A 19,179-nucleotide genomic window follows, 5' to 3' on the forward strand; every position below is an offset into this window, starting at 1 on the left:
GATTTGTGTCACTTGCCTGCTCGAACCAGGTCAAAAGCACAAGGAGTTAAACATAGTTGTCAGAGCTGGCTGTTTTGTGTCTTTACTAAGCAATACAGACATGGACAAAAACTATTAAAAAGCTTAATCCTCTTTACTCTGCTCCTCTCTTCTCAGCCTGTACGGAACCACAACCCCTGGATGCTGCTCTACTTCATCTCCTTCCTACTCATCGTCAGCTTCTTCGTCCTCAATATGTTTGTCGGCGTGGTGGTGGAGAACTTCCACAAGTGCCGGCAAGACCAGGAAGAGGAGGAGGCCCGCTTACGAGAAGAGAAGAGGCTCAAAATGATAGAGAAAAAGCGCAGGAGTAAGGAGAATGGAGGGGCTGGTCGGTAGTCTATTTTTCTGAGCACTGCCTGCTTTCAGAGCCTGAAAAAAAGAGAAAGAGAATGAGAGAGAGAGAGAGAAAACAGGGAAATATATTCAGACTTTAACATAAAAAATAGGGAGAGTTTGAAAGACTGGCTAGCTCACGCAAACAGTGATTGATCACTGACAGAAGGCGTAGGCTACGCCAGTCTGACGCATGTAACTGCATGACTGCAGCCCTTTCCCGACCCTCGCCTAACAGTGCATGGAAAACTTCTGAAACCGGGCCAACCTAACCAACCTCTTAACTCTACATTAGTATGAATCCATCAAAAAATTAGATTGCTCACTCTTTTAAAAACAGAACTGCCACCATTGTAGTGTACAAAATCACTATAGCAATAATACAGTACTCACTAGTCTCTTTTTCCTCCTTCAAATGCTTATATTATATTCTTTCATATCAAACCCTGTTTTATTACCATTCATAATGCACAATGAGAAAGATTAAATGTTAAATTTTTTTGTAGGCTTCAGTACTATTGAAAAAAACTTTCGCAGCACCTCCTGCATGTGAAGCTGATCGAGGTTGATCCTTTCCTCCATGTGTCTCGAGAAATTTTGCTAGCAAAATTTTGATCGGTGAAATTCCAGTGCCCCCCTTCCCCTCGAGTGCATGTACACCCTGAGGCGTCTCTCGACACGGGTAGAAGAAGGACATTTCCTCTAAACATGCTTTGACTGGCAGACTCAGAAACATAGCAGACGTTTTGGCTGCTATATCTGCAAATATCTTGGGTAATATCTTGAGCTTTTAGACAATGTTTAGGTAGTTACCTAGTAACAGATTGTAGAAAATACAATCACATTCTAACACACCACCTATTGCAAAAAACAAGTCCAAATGCTCACATTACAAATCAGTGTTTTGTGAGGACTTGTTCTTTTATTGTGGTAACATGTTGAGCTGAAGTAAAGATAAAAAGAAATGAGTAGAAGCACACGGTTTTCATTGGCAGACACAGAAACATGTAAGAGCACCGTGATCTGGCCACAGCACAAAATTATATCCAACGACCAAACACATCAATCACAGAATGACACCAGAAGGCAGTATATGGTGTGAGCAGAGCGCCGCTCTTTTCATCCTGTCTTTGTAACACGTCTCAATAGTCTAAAACTGTAAATGTCCAGACAAATGTCATCTAATCAGAAAAAAAAACTCCAGTGTTTGGCCTTGCAATGAGTCTACTCATCGATCAAAAAAGAAAAAAAAAAATGGCAAAAAGTTTTAGACTATTGACATCTGATGGGTTAAAATGACTATTGATGTCATTGAAAAGAAGAGTGGCTGCAGCGTGTGTTCAACATCACAGTCACGTTCTGCAACTATTGACTAATTAAAGCAATATGGATAGATTTAATAAATAGATAAGTATTGATTCAATGAATACTTACTTAGAAACATTTCAACATTTCACTCATTAATGACCCTGTTTGGGAAAATATGTGTTGTTGAACACACTCTGCACAGCCCCTGTAAACCACAAACATTACCCTTTACATCGAAGGCATGTAAGCATGATGTACTTGGGAGGGTGACATTAAAATGCACGCACACACACAAATACAATCATCAGTTGTCAAATATGGACATGCGAGTGCACAGACATAGTTCCAAACATTCACACGAGCACCTCTTAATGAGGTATTACTCGGATATTACTCAGCTTTGTCCACCGCTGAGCTTTATTCATGATAACAGCTACTCTTAAAGTCTGTTTACTATTCAAAGGCAGTCTCACCGTTCCCTTCTAAGGAGGAGCAACGCACCTGTCAAAAAGTATAGAGTGTAGTCTGGGTTTTAATAGAAACCTTTACTCCTCTATTGATACATAGCAGAGACTTCTCTACCATGACAAGAATATAACTATTGGAGAGGCAAAGAATCTTGTAAAAATTCTTCTATTAAAGGAGCATTGTGATTTTTCCAGAAATACACAATTTTGCCACTTCTTTTAGTCTTATACAGGGTTACGCAAGGCAGTAGTTGTCTGGCAACAAATACCAGACCAGACTTTCTTAGTTACACCTGGTTTCTTCTTGTGTTACCACAACAGGGGGGGAAAAAATTATAAAAAAGACAGTGTTTTTTACGTGAGCACTGTTCAGTTGCAGTGTGTAGCATCTTAAACATTCTGTCCTCAAGCTGCACTTGACATAACTTACACAAACACAAAACCAGGTGACTTCTAGGTGAGGAGATGTTATAGTAATATGTATCCAAGAATGAGTCATTTGAGCTAATAAACGGCCTTAAATTGTGATCCATTTATATCATGAAAAGGATTATTATGAAAAGAATGATATAGCCCACCGTGACTCTCATGTCCTCTCTTATTTGAACATACCACACAGGCAGTGATGTGCACAGACTGTCTGCGGGGCAGGGGTGATAATGAAAACATGACACCGCCACTGTGACCAGGGTTAGTAGAGTAGTGCTTGAGATGCCAAAAATAGTAGAATCTCATTAAGGCAAAGCATATATTAGCTGAATAAGAGTATAAGAAGGGAACTTTTGTAGCCTCAGTAGTGGCAAATTCCCCTCCCTTGGCCCTGCACCTTCCTGTGCACACCACTGGACACATGTAATATTTCAATTTCAGAGCACAGTTACTCACAGTTGCACTGTCTCTGTCTGTCTTTGTTTGAAAAATTGTCGTCTTTGTATATATTTGTTTGTTTGTGTGCTCCAGAGGCCAAGCAGAGACCTTACTATGCGGACTACTCTCCCCTGCGTCTGTCCATCCACACACTGTGTACCAGCCACTACCTGGACCTCTTCATCACCTTCATCATCTGCATCAATGTCTTCACCATGAGCATTGAGCACTACAATCAGCCGCAGGTAACGTTTCTGCACACAGAGACACATATTATAGTTCGCTGGAGGAAGAAGGAACCAAGGTACCCATAAGCTCCTTTCATTTTTAACACAGCACTCCCATAGTCTAATAAGAATTTACTTTGTTTGCAAATAAACTTGAATTTAGATTGATTTTTTTTTACATTTATTTTCATTATTCACAGCTTTCAGAACATGTTCCTTGTTTTATTTACAAAATTAAAGCTATGAGAGATGCTATAAAATAATTCTGTCTGTATGTTCAGTATTTAGAGGAGGTTCTGAAGTACTGCAACTACGTGTTTACCTGCATCTTTGTCATCGAGGCCATTCTCAAACTTGCGGCATTCGGCATACACAGGTTCTTCAAAGACAGGTACCACAGTGGGATGTGATTATGCACAAAAACTAATGCTGTAAAATGAACTAGTTATTTATGGACTATAATGCCATTATTTCCTAATTGCAATATATGTGGCGTGAAATTATAACTCCTGCTCCATGAGTACGTGTATTAGCCCCCTAGCTTTATACTTGGATGGCTCCTTGTCTCAGGGTGCCCTGCCGCAGCTCTGAGTTAACTCAGGCTGCACATGTACTTCGCAATAATAAACTGGGGTAACGCGAGGTAATGTTGAACAATGTTTTTATGTGTGTTTAGGTGGAATCAGCTGGACATAGCTATAGTTGCATTGTCCATCATGGGCATCACCCTGGAGGAGCTGAAAATGAGCGCAGCACTGCCTATAAATCCTACCATCATCAGAATCATGAGGGTACTCAGAATAGCACGAGGTAGAAACACACACACACACACACACACACACACACACACACACACACACACACACACACACACACACTTTATATCCCTATTTTTTAAATTGTATATTGTTTTCAGATGCTTCCTGGCTTCTAGAAATAGATACAGTACAAATCTGAGTGCCTCCCTGCTGTACCATATTCCGCCATGTCACTGTAAATTCTGCAGCAAATAGGTCCAACCGAAACCAGCAACAACAACTAGCTCCTCCACTCTCTTTCTGCAGTACTGAAACTTCTGAAGATGGCCACAGGGATGAGAGCTCTTCTAGATACTGTCATGCAAGCTCTGCCACAGGTAAACACACAATGCGAGATACGAAAGAGTGATTTTGTTTTATTTATGATTTTTCTTTTTTATGAATATGGGTTAAATATGAAGGTTTTGTTTGGAATAGACAGCTCTCTGAAAGATTTATGCTTGCTGATGAATATTTAACTCAAGTCATATCCGTCCATGTTACAAAATTTGTTTGCTGAACCTCAAACGTCTCATTGTGTACATGCCCTCTCCTACCTCTCTACAGCTCGGCATTGTGCATGATTTTATCATTAAATGTGCATGATAATAAAGGTGAAACGTCACAAATAACAGCATTATTTAGCAATGTCTTAACATTGAACATCTGACAGCAACAAACAAGCAATACTCATCTGCTTTGTTACTAATCTCTAAAGGCACAATAAAAGTAGACGGTGCAGCTGAGGACATGGTGGCCTCAAAGATGTCAGTTGAATTAACGATTCTAAGAGAGGGTCACTTCATACAGCATTTTTGCATGGATTGGACCTTAAACGCAGAGCTGCGCTGAGTCAGACTAGATGGCCGACTTCCAGCCTGATGTTACTCTATGCGCTTTTTCTATTCAGTCAACACGCTCCTTTTATGTGCATGTGCACGGATGTTGTGGGAGTACCTCAGGTCTCTCTCCTGCTGCCTGGCATAGTTCTTGGAGGCAAAGAGCAGCTGCACCAAAGATTATGATGCACATGCAGTGACAGACTCCATTGTTCTGCTATTTTCTAAATGTCAAGAGTGCACATATAACCGTCAGGGCACAGAGTGCACAAGAACAGGTTTTAAGGAACTGGATAAGCGACAACATGCTGGGAACTTTCCGATGGTATGAAGCAGACGTAGTTATAGGAAGTGCAGGGAAGTTCACAGGATCTGCCCAGAAATACTGGAGCACTTCAGGTTCACTTTTTTAGTGAACTGAGTAGAAAGCTGCTGTCAGTAACTCAGGTCAGACTTTTGATAGAAAATGTCAAAGCTGGCAAAAAAAACTGGCAAAAAGTAACACAGAAAACATGCCTGCCTGTTCATTTCAGCTAAGGTAATAACAGTCTATCAGTTTAGTTGCTGAGTAAACTGAATTAATTAATTAAGCATGGTGCTGTATATAAATGCACGTGTCTTAGGTTAATGTGTGTCAGCCTATTTAGAGAATATGTCAATAGCAAAAAGTTTACTTCAATGCAAGACATTTTTGTAAATATGTTCTATTATGAATGAAATCATAACGCATGGTTAGGTTAGTGTCAAATGGAATGAATACGATGCAATGAATCTTAATGTCTTCTATTGCCTGCAGCTTTAAACAAGTAATATTTACACACATTGCTTCCAGGTGGGAAATCTTGGTCTCCTCTTCATGCTGCTGTTCTTCATCTACGCTGCGCTGGGAGTGGAGCTCTTTGGCAAACTGGGTCAGTCACAGTGCTGTCAGAAAGCACACACACACACACACACACACACACACACATGCGGTCTACAAGCTGCAGCAGAAAAGGTTTTTGAATTTACTCATTATTACCACAGTCACGACTTACAGCAAATTTCCCTGCCTGAACTGTCTCTGCTGATTCCTCACTCTGTACCCCCATCTGTCTCGCTGTCTCTCTTTCTCCCACCGCTCACATCACATCAGATGCCCGTTTCTAACAAGAAAAGATCACATTTGCATGATCACATTTATTTACGAATTGCTTCCTCAATAGGCCGGCTCCATCTAACTCATTTTCTCTGAGACCGCAACAATGTGTGAGGGGAGAGGATTAGCAAAAAAGAAAGCATCCGGGAGGACAGAATGAAAACAACTTGGTGATGAAGAGGTTGCTTTCTGTGAAATGTTGTTATGCTTCTGCTCGACACATTGGGGAAACGAATGGATGTCTGTTTTCCTGTTTTATAAAGTACAAATCCCTCTCCATTTACCGCTATGATTTTTTGCTTTTGTCAAGCTCCTGACAAAAGATTTTAGATGTGCCGAACGCCTTCTTTTCCCTGTCGGTGCCTCACTTTAAAAGCTGTTTCAAAGCTGGAGGAGTGAATTGCTTTTTTAAGGTACAGGCTGGTAGATGAAATAAAATTGGTGAGAATATTGCATTACAGCTTGGGGAAGATTATTTCACATCCACATGTTTATTATTGTCATATTGTGTTGGACAAATGTTTGCTTTGTCACAACTGGAGGGTACAGTGTGTTGTGCCTTTCTTCCCTTGCACCTCGCCCAGTCTCTGTGACACTCTATGTTGGCACTCCGGGAGTCTGAACTCTGTGACCATGGAGTCTGCAGAAGGCTGAACAGATAAGAGAAGGTCATAGGCAAGGGAAATATAAAAAGGAGGCTGGAATGAGCATTTGAATGTTAATACTGTTGCAATAGCAGGTGTTTGAGCATGTTGATACTGTATCTATTTCAGTTTGAATCTAAATCAAATTACTGATCTCTTGAAACCTAAAGCCCAGATGAATGCTCGTTTCCACCCCCATCCTCTTGCCAGTAGGCCATGACTCAGACTTGGAGAGAAGAAGGAACTGATGATAGCACATACATTTTTAGCTATATATCAAGCTGTCCCATATTCCTGCGCCTTCTCTCTGTCCTTTTTATATCTTATAAAAATCTATGGCATTATTGTTTTGTCTCTTAATAAAATGGCTACTGCTTGTATGTTAGATTTATGATTATAGAAAGTGATGCTATTCAGTTCCTCTGAGCCATACTGGCGTTCTGAAAACCTCTCATTTTTCTCCTGCTGGTTGGTAATCCTTAGAATAAGAAACAAGGTACATAATACTCCAAGGACTGTCTAGTTCCTCTCAAGCTTCCTGCTAATGTGACCTGGGCTTCCAAACAAAGGAGGCTATCTTCTGGTGGCTGTTATGATTCTGTTAACAGGCTCCTGAGGGCTTTCTGTCAAATTGACCCTGAGACTGATAGAGACTTTCCCTGTCCTCCAGAAGACGGCTATCTCCTCGCCTCTCCTCTGTCATGTCCATAGGGACACACTGCTTAGCAGCTGTTTGTGGGTTCAGTGCACACTGCTTTCACTACATTAGGCACTTATATGATAATTTACACTCACTTTTATCCCTGTATTATTATTATTATTATTATTATTATTATTATTATATTCCATGTCTATAGTGTATTGTAATTAATGTCTTTCTGTGTTTGTGTGTTGAATAGAGTGCAATGACAGCAACCCATGCGAGGGTCTGAGTCGTCACGCGACCTTTGAGAACTTTGGGATGGCCTTCCTCACACTGTTTCGAGTGTCCACTGGAGACAACTGGAATGGGATTATGAAAGTATGAACACACACACACACACACACACACACACACACACACACACACACACACACACACACACACACACACACAAATGATGACTGTATTATCTCATAAGCACAGAGAGAGCAATGACCTCCAAAACCAATTATGAAATAGTAAAGTGGCTTAGAGCTGAACAATGTCAACACTTTCACATCTTGGCTTGTACTTTATTAAAAAAATGTGATCTATGCTATAATCACCCTTAACATTTTCATACAATTGATATAAACAGGTAAACAGGGACAATATTAAGAATAACTTTTCCTTGTTTGCTTATTGGTGTTAAAAAAAACAATAATATGAATTACAAGCATACTGTTGTTAATTTCTTGCAGATTCGTCATGATATAATGCTGAATTTCTGTGGATTCATCGGGGATAGAATCTTTTCAGAATATGTTAAACTGTAATGTTTGTCACAAACCCATCCTGAGATGGGGATAAAGCTGCACCCCTGGCTCAGCCACTGGCAGCAGCGGGAGGATGTTGCTGCTTGTAAAGGACATCATTATTTAAACAAACTAATCTAGTGTGCCCTTACCACACTAGCTGCAATGATTACTGTTCAGGGTTGCCATCAGTGCTGTCCTCAAAGGCAAAACAACCTCCACCATTTTTTACTCTCTCTTCCTTTTCCTTTCTTTGTTCCTTTAAAAAAAACAACATTTTAGAATTACTGCTTTTCTCTTATCTATTTATTTATGTCTCTTTCTTTCATACATATACACATAAACATGTGTCTTTGTGCAAGGAAAAAACTCACATTTATGTATTTGGCTATTTGTGTCAAGTGCACAGGGGAGAGCTGTTCAGTTATTGTTATATCAGTTCTACACCTGCACTGTATAAAGTGTTACGGCAGCTGCACTTTCAGCACACGCTCTGTTACCCTAGTTCACTCCCACTGTCCTTTTTTTTCTCCTTCTTTTTTTAATGTAGCCTGTGATGTATTGGACAGGTAGTTGTCCAATTGAGCATATCCACCTATAATAACTGGTGATTACTGTTTCTATTTATCTCCATTCTGTCCCTCTTCCCTTTTGAATCTTTCTCTGTGTCTTTTAAGGACACGTTAAGGGAGTGTCGTAAAGAGGACCGTCAGTGTCTCACCTACCTGCCCTTGGTCTCTCCGATTTACTTTGTCACCTTTGTGCTCATGGCCCAGTTTGTGCTGGTCAATGTGGTGGTGGCTGTTTTGATGAAACATCTTGAGGAAAGCAACAAGGTACAGTAACTAGAAGGGCTAAGACCACAAAAGATGGTCTTGCAAAAATATAGACATATGTACATCCACATGATTTGTGTATTTTTACACTTGATGCATATCGACATATACTATGAAATGTAGTCATTAAGTAAAAACTCATCTGCTTTTGCAGGAGGCTAAAGAGGATGCAGAAATGGATGCAGAGATCGCCTTGGAAATGGCTATGGAGAGGCAGCGCAAGTTAAGCACAACGTCTAACAACAGTTCAGTGGGCGGGACCTATGTTGGTCCATGTCCACATTCACCTGGACAGGTAGGAAGAACTTTACTGTACTCATTAGTCAATATGTAATGGAAGAAAGAAGCATTCACTACATGTGTTTCTCAACATGTCTTTTCATTTAATCAATTAATTGTATAACAGTGTGTATTGGAATAGTGGGATTACTGCATAAAGACACAGTCAGTGCTAGATCTGTGCGGTCTTTGTCTCCCCCCATAGGAAGAAGAGGTGCAGTACGGTGACCAGGACCTGCTGTCGCCAAGGAAGATGTCTGTATCCAGGATGCACTCTCTGCCTAACGACAGCTACATGTTCCGACCTGTACGGCCCGCCAGCGCCCCCAACCCTTTGGAGGAGGTAGATCTCAGTCCCCAGCACCAGCATTCAGGTAACTCATCTGTTTAGGATTTGAATATTGGTACATGAGATCAGCACTGAGTTTTGATGCTCTATCTCTTTCTATATCTTTCTACATATTAGACAGCCTCTGTTATTGTTCTAACACTGTTTGCTAATCCTCTTCAATAAACTTCACATGGACTAACATTGTTTCTTGATGCATGCATGTCTCTAGTGCCAGACTAAAACCAATCCTTACGGTCGGCTAATGCTATGATTTAATGAACTTTATATGGATTCTTGGGTCCCCCAGTAGTTCTTAGTTGTAGTTGTACATGTGAGACAAATGTGTGTTAAAATAATTGAGGTTTACAGTGCTTTTAAAGGCCCAATCCGGAATTTTTTTTTACTTTTACTTACTTTGCACTTCCAAATTGGAAAAGATGGGACTGAATCACAGCTTATTGCAAAATACATTACACCTTTGGGATTCATAAGATGATCAAAATATGAAAACGGCATCGCAAGTAGGCTGACTATGGTGGTAGAGGCCAACCAATCAGTTCAATGCAAGTCTACAAAATCCTCTTTAGGATGCTAATTATGCCAATCAAGTGTTAAAGGCACAGTTACCAAATGTGTGTTTTGCTAGCATTCAACTACATCATAGTCCATGAGTCTCAGCCATTTGAAACATCATAAGAGCTGTTGAATGCTAACAAAGTACATTTTTATCTTTAATGTTAACATTACATGGTTTCAAACTTGACTATTCAGTACAGTAGATATAGAAGCTGGACAGAAACCTGAAAGACAAACAGATTTGGGCTCCAGCAGAGACACAGATTCAAGCTTAGACAGAGAAAGGGAACAGGTGCAGGCTCTGGCAGTGAGAAATGGTCACTGAACACAGTGCTGCAGGGAAGCTGAAGGAGTGCTGATCAAGTGGAAGGTAGAACAAGAGCGAACTTGGTTCAGAGCAACAGCATAGTTTGTCAGCAGAGAAGGATCCATGTCAATCTGACAGATCTTGTAACCTTTACCACACTGGCAAAATTAACCTTGTCACAGTTTAGAATATTCTTTTGTTGACAGATCTTGTCGACATCTTTAAATCATCCTTTGTAAGGTAACATTTTCAGTTCAATGGGAAATGCACACCAATTTCATACTGCATGACATTTGTGGTGCTTTTCCTTCCAGTTCCGGCTTGGGTCTTTAAACACAAGGAGAAAAAAAGACAGATACAAGACAAGCTAGCAGCAGAATGAACATGCTGAGGACTTTAAGCACTGACAAGCACTGTTTTATCTGCAGTCAGATTCTAATGGCATGTTGTGGCCACGCTGTGGACAGGCCCAGCTCTGTCCCAAGGTACTGACTGTAGTGGATGAGCTGATCCTTGTGAATCTCTGCAACCTTCACACAGGCTCATCTGCTCAGCTCTGCAATGGCTGAATACTTGAAAAGAATGACGGTTAACTTAAAGGCCAAGCTGCAAAGTCAGAAAACGATATACATAAAAAATGTCGTCAACACAGCTGTGGTCCATTGTCTATTGTTCACTTTTTAAGATTAAAAGTTGCTGATTTATAATGTGTGGCTTTACAGCTTGGCCTGAAAGTACCACCTGAAAATGAACTCTAACTCTGACTTTGCTGCATTGTTTTAACCTGTTTTACTGTGATTACGTCTGAACTCACAGGTGAACTGGACCTGTGTGTGCAGAATGCCTAAGACCCTGGTTACAGACAGTCTCACAAACAGTTATCAAACACAGATTGAATTTATGATGGAGTTGCTTTCTCCTCATTTCTTTGCAATCGCACTTGTATTTGGTGTCTGCTTTGGACCCCACACGTTAGAGTGCTGTTTGTTATCACGACCTTAGCACTCCCTGACTATCTGAATATAGTCACATGGAACTGTTAATGTAACCAGGATCTAACGCAGAATGTTACATCCAGCCAACTGGCCTTATATGATCCTATCCCTACTATACTATCCCTGACAGTCAGCTCAGAGCTGCTATCTTACTTTATTCTGTTTTGATGAGCAACCTACTGTATGTGCTAATGGTTTTTCATTTAGAAAACACTTTATTTTGACAGCAAATTTGAAAACTAAACTAAACAAAAACGTTGAATACTTGAATGAATACTGAATGTCCCAAATCCAAATATTCTATCAAAATAAAGTGTTATCGAAAGTATACTTTCACACTGCTCAAATATAATAAGTGTAATCATGCCAAAGTGATAGGAATTAGTCAGTATGTGTGTATGTGTTTGAATATGCATGTGTTTTCTGAAAAAATGCACGTGTTTGCAATGAGAGCGACGTGACTGTATCATGTGTGTGATTTAACGCTTTACATCCGTACCTTCAGGCTCAGTGACATCGGTCCACTCCCAGCCATGTGACAGTCGCGCACTGCTTCAGGTACCAGACGTTTCCCCTGTTCACCCCCGGTCACCTCCCACCCTCACCCTTCCCCGCATCGCCCCGCCAACCCCTAGCCCCTCCCCACGGGCCCTGCGCAGACAGGTGAGAGACCCTGTTTCAGCTGGCTACATACTTACACAGACATTCACATGTTATAATGTCAGCATCCATTCAGATTTACTGATGAAAGGTGTCATGGTGTGTTTTAATGTTGCAGGTGGCAGTTAAAGTGGATTCTGTGGAGTTTCAGGGTTGTGAGCAACAGGAGAGGCCAAACCCTATCCAACTGCCTTCCCCCTCCCCTTCTCCCCTCTCTCCTCATACCTCATCCCCATCTCCCCTGCCTCCTCCTCCTCCCTCCTCTCCCTCAGCCCTCTCTCTTCCACCCAGCTCCCCTTCTGCCTTCCCACTCCCTCCTCCCTCTCCTCTGTTCCCTCTACTGTCTTCGCCCTCTCCCCTCCCTCCACCACCATCTTCCCCCTCGCTTCTTCTCCCTCCACCTCCCTCCCCCCGTCTCCCCCTGCGCCCTCCCAGCCTTCGGAGACCTAGACCACCCTCTGCTGCCTCCTTCTGTGACCCAGCAGATGAGGAGGTGTATCACATCACCAGCTCGGCCCAAAGGTGGAGAAACGAGGAGGGGGTCGGGCAGGAGAGCAGAGGGAAGGCCGGCCGCAGCCACTCCCTCTCCCCGTACACCACCCCGCACTCTCTCGACTCCTCCCCTCTTCCTCCCCCATTGCCGCCTTCCTCCTCGAGGAGCGCACTCAGTCTGCTTGGGGTGGGATTGAAAGACCGTGACTTCAGGAAGGGTTTTAGCGTTGACAACAAGGGCTTCCTGGACAAGCCGTCATCATTGTTTGCAGGTCACCCTGACGACCAGCGGCGCCACTCGATCGAGGTCTGCCTTCCACAGGATGTCAACGCCAGTGACAGCCAACACTCCACACGTGAGGCCCACCGGTCGGAAAAAAGTGGTCAGGCATTTCCCATGAGGGTGCAGTCAGTCGGGGGCGGCCACAGAAAGAAGAAGATGAGTCCTCCTTGTATATCCATCCACCCGCCCTCAGAGAGGGAACACCCCCAAAATGCCTCACCGCCAAAACTGGCTGACTGCAGCATGATGCTGAGACGCAGGACACCGTCCTACGACTTGACCGCACACATACAGTCAAACACACACACACCAGACGTCTCTGCAGATTCACAGATGCACTCCCCGATGTACACCGTGCTCACACCTATCCACGTACCACTACAAGCACACTCGCCAACACACACGCTGACGCCCTCGCGGGCATCTACTCCAACGCACACGCAGACATACACTCCACCACATGCATCCACACCTACACACCCACACATCCCCATCAGCCCAAACATCTTTATCCAGCCTCATGCACCTCTTGTCCCAAACACAATGCCTTTCTCACAGACACACTCCCTCTCCCCCGCTGCGAGGCACTCTCCTCTCACAGGGGACTACATCCCCCTCCCCCAGTTCACCTTTGACCAACCACAGTCCAGATACATGAGCGGCCTGTCAGCTGGCCTATCAGACCCTGATTCAGCCACCTGCTCATCCCCTTTCGACAACAGACTGGGAAGCAGTGCAGGATTCAGTGCAAAGAATCGGAGGACCGCCCAATGAGCATCGAGCATTGCCTTCAGGAAGTTAATTAATTGGTCCAAAATCTCTGAAGTTGGATTAGAGGGGCTTCGGCTGACCTCAGCAGAGATTGGTGCTGGGGAGAAAGTGAGAGAAAGAAGTTTACTGGGAGAGGGATTTTTATGTTTTATTTTTTGCTTTTGTTAAGATGAATACTGAACAGACATTAATTATTCTTTCCAGAGAGACACTGGTACAGTCCCATCCTAGAATAATAGACAATGGATCAATTTTCCTAAACCCAGCTTGGGGACAGCAGATCCATTGAGGCTGTACCAGTCAAACAGTACCCACTGTACATGGTGTGTTTGGGACTTATACTAATAACACACCAGGACTAAAGCCACCTAACTCCGTAGCCAAAGTTTTTTTGACACACTGTCCCTACCCACGCGAGCCAATCAGGAAGCAGCGTCTGGCTGATAACCTCTGACCTTTACAGGAAGTGGTTTGTGAAATGCGAGCGTGGGGGGAATTGTGGGATATGCAACTTCAGGTTTTCTACAGAAGTTCTGCTTGCCCCTCCTCTGCTCCTCGATCACATTGATCAGAGCAGAAGTGTGTGTGTGTGAGTGAGCGTGTCTGCGTTTTCCTATGTGCGAGTTTTGTCAAATCTGTTGTCATGGAAGTCGGCCATGTTATTCTTACGCCTGCATCGACAGAGAGGGGGAGCAGGGCAGAGCTGTAGTGTATGTTTATCTGTGTATCTGTGCAGTGTAAATAAAGGAAAATACTGTATTTGGTGAGATTAAAAATAGCTCTATCCATATGCACATATTTTTATAGAGATCTAAAATGTTTTTTGCACACAAATTTGAATTTCAAGTTGCTTGTTTTTCCTCTGTTGTCCTCTTGTGAATGTATGTTTCTTTTCAAAATGCAAAGAGAGAGAGAGAGAGCGAGAGAGAGAGAGAGAGAGCAGTGAAGGAGATCAACCCTCCTCTCAACAGGCTAGCTGAGGTTGAGGAGTTGGATTTTATTTTTCTATTTTGAAAAAGAGGAAGACGAGAACAGGGGTGTGATGTGTTTCTGTAGCTTAGTCTCAGATTTCTATGTATTTGATGTCTAAATAACAGTCTTAAGAAGTGGGCTCAGTCATGCAAGCCGAATTCATCTTAAGATGTTTTTCCACGCGATGTCTCTGCAGAGAGTACAGTTGATGATTTTGTGTAAATATGCTGAGACTACTGGCTAAACCTGTGTGCTGTCTCTCTACAAATTCAAATCTAAATGTGGCTGTTATTCCAAAAGAAACAAAATGGGGTTTGCCCTTGTAGTGAGTAAATTATATGCAACTGTTTATGAATTTGTCCAAATAAATTATCAAATAACAACCAGCAGCTAAATATTTCTGCGGGCTGCTGGCCATGGTAAAATATACAATATGAACAAAATTCAGTATTATCCTCTTGAAAAAGAAAGTATGACCTGGCATCACTGAGCCCGCCTTCTACAGCTGTTTTCAAGCTGGATCAGCTCCGACACCACTTAATGTTCTGTACATCTAAAGACAACCAAACTAACTAACTTACTAAATATGTGTAGCCAGAGTGCAATAATAATATATACTTGTGAAAAATATAGTTAACATCCACACTACATAAAACAACCACATTCTTGTGTTCGTACATACTGTAGAACTACTATATATGATATAAATCCATTTTTATATGATGATTGAGAGTATTTCTATCTCTAGTGTTCATGCTACTATAGGTACTTGCCTCCTGTGTGTGGCTGCAGTGGCATGGGTGTGGCTGGAAGCAGTGTTAGGTAGTGTAGATTTCTCTAAAAGCTCAGGCCCACCCGCTGATGGTGTTAACTGTAAGCAAAAGAGTGACATGCATCTCTGCTGAGGACTCAATAACCCGTTTATCACTCCTCAATTTTCTTTTTAACCCACCGCATTGGATATTAGATAAGCATGAGACAACACGCCTACATATCAGTTATGTAAAATTAACCTATTCACAGATGGATTCATGTAACCCCCCCCCAAGGTGTGAATGACAAAGAATGACAAGCATTTTCCTTCCAGTGGCTGAATGTTTTCTTACCAAGCCATATACCTTTATTTCGACACAGCACAATATGTATTCTATTCTGTTTTGTGCACAGTCTGGTTTGGCACAGGTACACAAGAAGCATGCTTGTAAGCTACTACTTATTCCCCTTTTAAAGGCAGCTGGCTGGGACGGCGTCTTTATTTTTTCTGATCAGCATGTAACATGCACAACTCCTCAGTGATATGAGTGAAAACCAAAGTGCTTTGATGCTGTCACCACAGGCCCAGTATTCTTATGTGCAATGGAAAATTGTATCTATCTTGACAGGTATTTTCATTTGTGATTGATTAACTAGGTGACAAAGGCTCTCTGGAGGTCGGTGAAACTCTGAAATGGTATTAAACCAACCAGCTTGAATTTTATTAATATGTGGGCATTAAATAAAAAAGAAAACGTTCACAGAGAACAGATCATTTTTATGCTGATTTTTCAAATAAAACACGGTCTTACATCATGCTTAAACTCGCATTAAAAGGCTGTAAGAGAGTGCCGATACCTGCAGAAACCCTTTTAAACATGAGGTCGGTGATGAAAAGAAGGAGATCCAGATTATCATTCTCATCAGCTTTACATCTCCCAAGCAGTATGCATGTAGGGGGCAAACATAAGAAAAGAAAGAAACTTGTCTGTTAGCTTTGTTTTTTCTACACGGTCAGCACTTTTGACCTTTTGTGTACAACAGTGCAACCCTGTGATTGGTGAGAGTGAGGCAAAAAATGACAGACAAAGTTCGATGAAGGTTGCAAGACAGAATGAAAAGCTCTTGGACAACGAGATTACAATTTCTAAATGTTGCTGCTTGTTCATCTTTTGATAGCACTCTTCTTCCAGTTCTGACATACAGAAGCACATCTGTTTGGTTCTGAGATGTTGTCCTCCCTCCTGTACATGGCACAGTTGGTCGCCCCCCCTGATTTAAAACCATTTGAATACAGTATGTGCTCAAACACACTGTCATTGTGCAACTGCTTTGTCCTGTTTCATGTCCTCTTCCTGCACAGATTGTTCGCAATGGGAGGTTTTAAGTTGTCTGAAGACAGCCTCTTTCTGTCTCACTCTTAGTGCAGACAACCCCAATCTACAGCATATTGCCATATTAATCGACACAGTTTGGTAGAGTGACTGCATAATTGTTCTTACGATTTACAGATCTTTGGATCTCAGTATTTAAATCATGTTTTTGAGGAAACAGTTTTGACTATTGCATGTTCTGATTTAAGAAAAAAAAAAAAATCTTTTGGGAAAGAATCATCTGGATGTTTTAGAGATTTTGATATTTGAATTTTCAGATGTTTCCATTTGTAGATTGACTACCTAATTGCACTGGGCTCTGATTAATTGGTATCTGATAAAATACTGATTAAACGACCCTATTCTTTATTGTCCAATGCGATATTGGGTGGTTATTTACTGTATGAGGACTGAGATCCTCTTTATACAGTTTTATAGAGAGAAATGGAAACCTAGTTGGTTCTATTTTGTTCAGAACCAACATTATTTAATGTTGAGGTGAACCTTTTTTCACTTTTCCTCCTGATACTCTAAACATGGTAGAACTCTGGTATTGGTGAAACTAATTAACTGATGTATATTTTATGTAGGAGTAGCCTCAGCCCTGATGCTCTATAACAGAGGACAAGGATAGTAAAAATGGTTTGACACTGAGCTGGTCCAGCTTCGCAGTGAAGCTGATCATGCTCCTCACACAACACAAGTGTCGCCACAACAGCAGGCTCCAGAAAGTTCAAACTGTGATAGAACTTAACTTGGATGAATCGGAAGCCTTGTGTTTTCTTTCTTTCTTTCTTTTTTTATAACCCTTCAGTGATTGGCCCAGGCACCCCCACCCCCAAACCCCCCAAGCCTTACAAGGAGGGGAGGAGGTGTGTTCTGTCTGTCAGAGGAGAGCCAATGTGTCTGCAATAATAAGCCCCCCATTATTCCCTGTAACAGAGGGAGAAGGGAGGGGACATGGGAGGTGTTTAAAGGCTCGACACACAGTCGGACTCTCTACATTGTATTGTTGCTGATTATTGTGTGATGACCAACCGTTGTCCTGAAGGATGTTTCCCTGTCAATTAAAAAATACAAGATTTTTTTATTCCTGGCACGTTGTCTGCTTTGTTTCTTATGTCCATGTTTTGTGCATTTAACCCTTAATGATTATTACCTACTGTTTATAGAGCCTGACCAATAAAAAATAGTCCAGGGCCATGTATCTGCCAATATTAAGTTATTACAGATATATTAAGTGTATGTATATGTTGATGTATGTCAGCTGATAAGTTGATAACTAAAAAAGAAACTGGAATTGGAAAAAATCAGATTCTTTAAACTCTCAAATATCAATATCTGTGCTGCCTTCAAAAAATACACTACTGGTTAGGCTACAGTGGAAAAGAAACACCAATGATATATCAGATATAGATTAGTGAGCATAACCACATCATATTTTGTCTTTATCTTAGACAACAACATATGAAAGTTAATTGATCTTGTTGTACAAGACACACAGAGGTGTTTGGGTGTCACTGGGTAGATCACAGTATAGTTTTAAAGGCAGATGTCAAGTATGGAAATCTTTTTTTTTTTTTTTTTTTAAAAGGTGCATGATAAACGGCGATGATGACAGAAAAGCATCAGATATTCTACACTGATGTTTTGTCAGCAAGGGACAAAATCCACCAATGGGAAACCAGAAAGAATGAAATGACCTAAAGGACAGGACTAAACTTAAACTGTTCTGGTTTACATGTTTTGATATATATGATGATTTCATGGTTGGAAAAAGGACCTACAGGACAAACTGATATGTGTGTGCATTAAGTGCTTATAGAAGTTTCAACTTATCCCAAGCTTCAATTTGTACCCTCAGCTGATTTTTTAATAATAAATAATACAGTATAACAAATACTAAATTAAAATAATTTAATAAAACAATTGCAATGAAACTTAAGCTATTCGCTAGGCAGTAATTAAACAACATAATGTGCATTATATTTGTATATAACAGTGTCATAAAAGACCCATTTCAGAGCAGCCATCTGACAGGAAATAGTGGGTAAACACAGGTGTTACTAATGGCACTAAATTAAGGTTCCATTCCGTTTAGTGCTGCAGAGCCTTTCCACTGTGACAGGATGCACAATATCAGCACCCTGACCTCTGAGTGTGTGTGTGTGTTGCGGAAAGATGCTGACCTTCATCCGGCTCACTTCCGGAAATACTCTGACAGGTGAAGTCGTGTTAAATAAAATATTACTGCAGTGCTTTTATTTTGAAACGGAAGTTTAAACTGTAGTGAAACTACTAACAGGTTATATTGCTGTGCTCTTATGCGGGGAGACGCGCGCGGTTCGCGGTAAAAAATAGGCGAGACCTCGACTCTCCGGTGGAGCGTCGCTTCCAGCTCGGTGGGTATGTAATAGCATAGTATATGAAAGCCAACACCAAAAACGTTGTCATT

General features: G+C 41.6%; 1 protein-coding gene across 4 annotated transcripts in view; it reads left to right on the top strand.

Annotated features, from left to right (window-relative positions):
* cacna1ha (calcium channel, voltage-dependent, T type, alpha 1H subunit a) overlaps positions 1-17,820 on the top strand; it is a 114,744-nt gene extending 96,924 nt beyond the window's left edge. For 2 of the 4 annotated variants that reach the window (XM_051387857.1, XM_051387859.1), the window contains exons 27-38: positions 157-370; positions 3,111-3,262; positions 3,526-3,635; positions 3,921-4,054; positions 4,309-4,379; positions 5,713-5,791; positions 7,559-7,680; positions 8,774-8,932; positions 9,087-9,227; positions 9,417-9,585; positions 11,926-12,083; positions 12,199-17,820. In XM_051387857.1, the coding sequence (XP_051243817.1) occupies positions 157-370; positions 3,111-3,262; positions 3,526-3,635; positions 3,921-4,054; positions 4,309-4,379; positions 5,713-5,791; positions 7,559-7,680; positions 8,774-8,932; positions 9,087-9,227; positions 9,417-9,585; positions 11,926-12,083; positions 12,199-13,629 (2,940 nt within the window). In that variant the 3' untranslated portion in view covers positions 13,630-17,820. Of the gene's footprint in view, positions 1-156; positions 371-3,110; positions 3,263-3,525; positions 3,636-3,920; positions 4,055-4,308; positions 4,380-5,712; positions 5,792-7,558; positions 7,681-8,773; positions 8,933-9,086; positions 9,228-9,416; positions 9,586-10,853; positions 10,911-11,925; positions 12,084-12,198 lie in introns of those variants that run through there. The other 2 variants (XM_051387860.1, XM_051387858.1) reach the window with 2 other exon arrangements.
* The last annotated feature ends 1,359 nt before the right edge of the window (positions 17,821-19,179 follow it).

This window comes from Dicentrarchus labrax, unplaced genomic scaffold (genome assembly GCF_905237075.1).
Source record: "Dicentrarchus labrax unplaced genomic scaffold, dlabrax2021, whole genome shotgun sequence".
Classification (NCBI taxonomy): Eukaryota; Metazoa; Chordata; class Actinopteri; family Moronidae; genus Dicentrarchus; species Dicentrarchus labrax.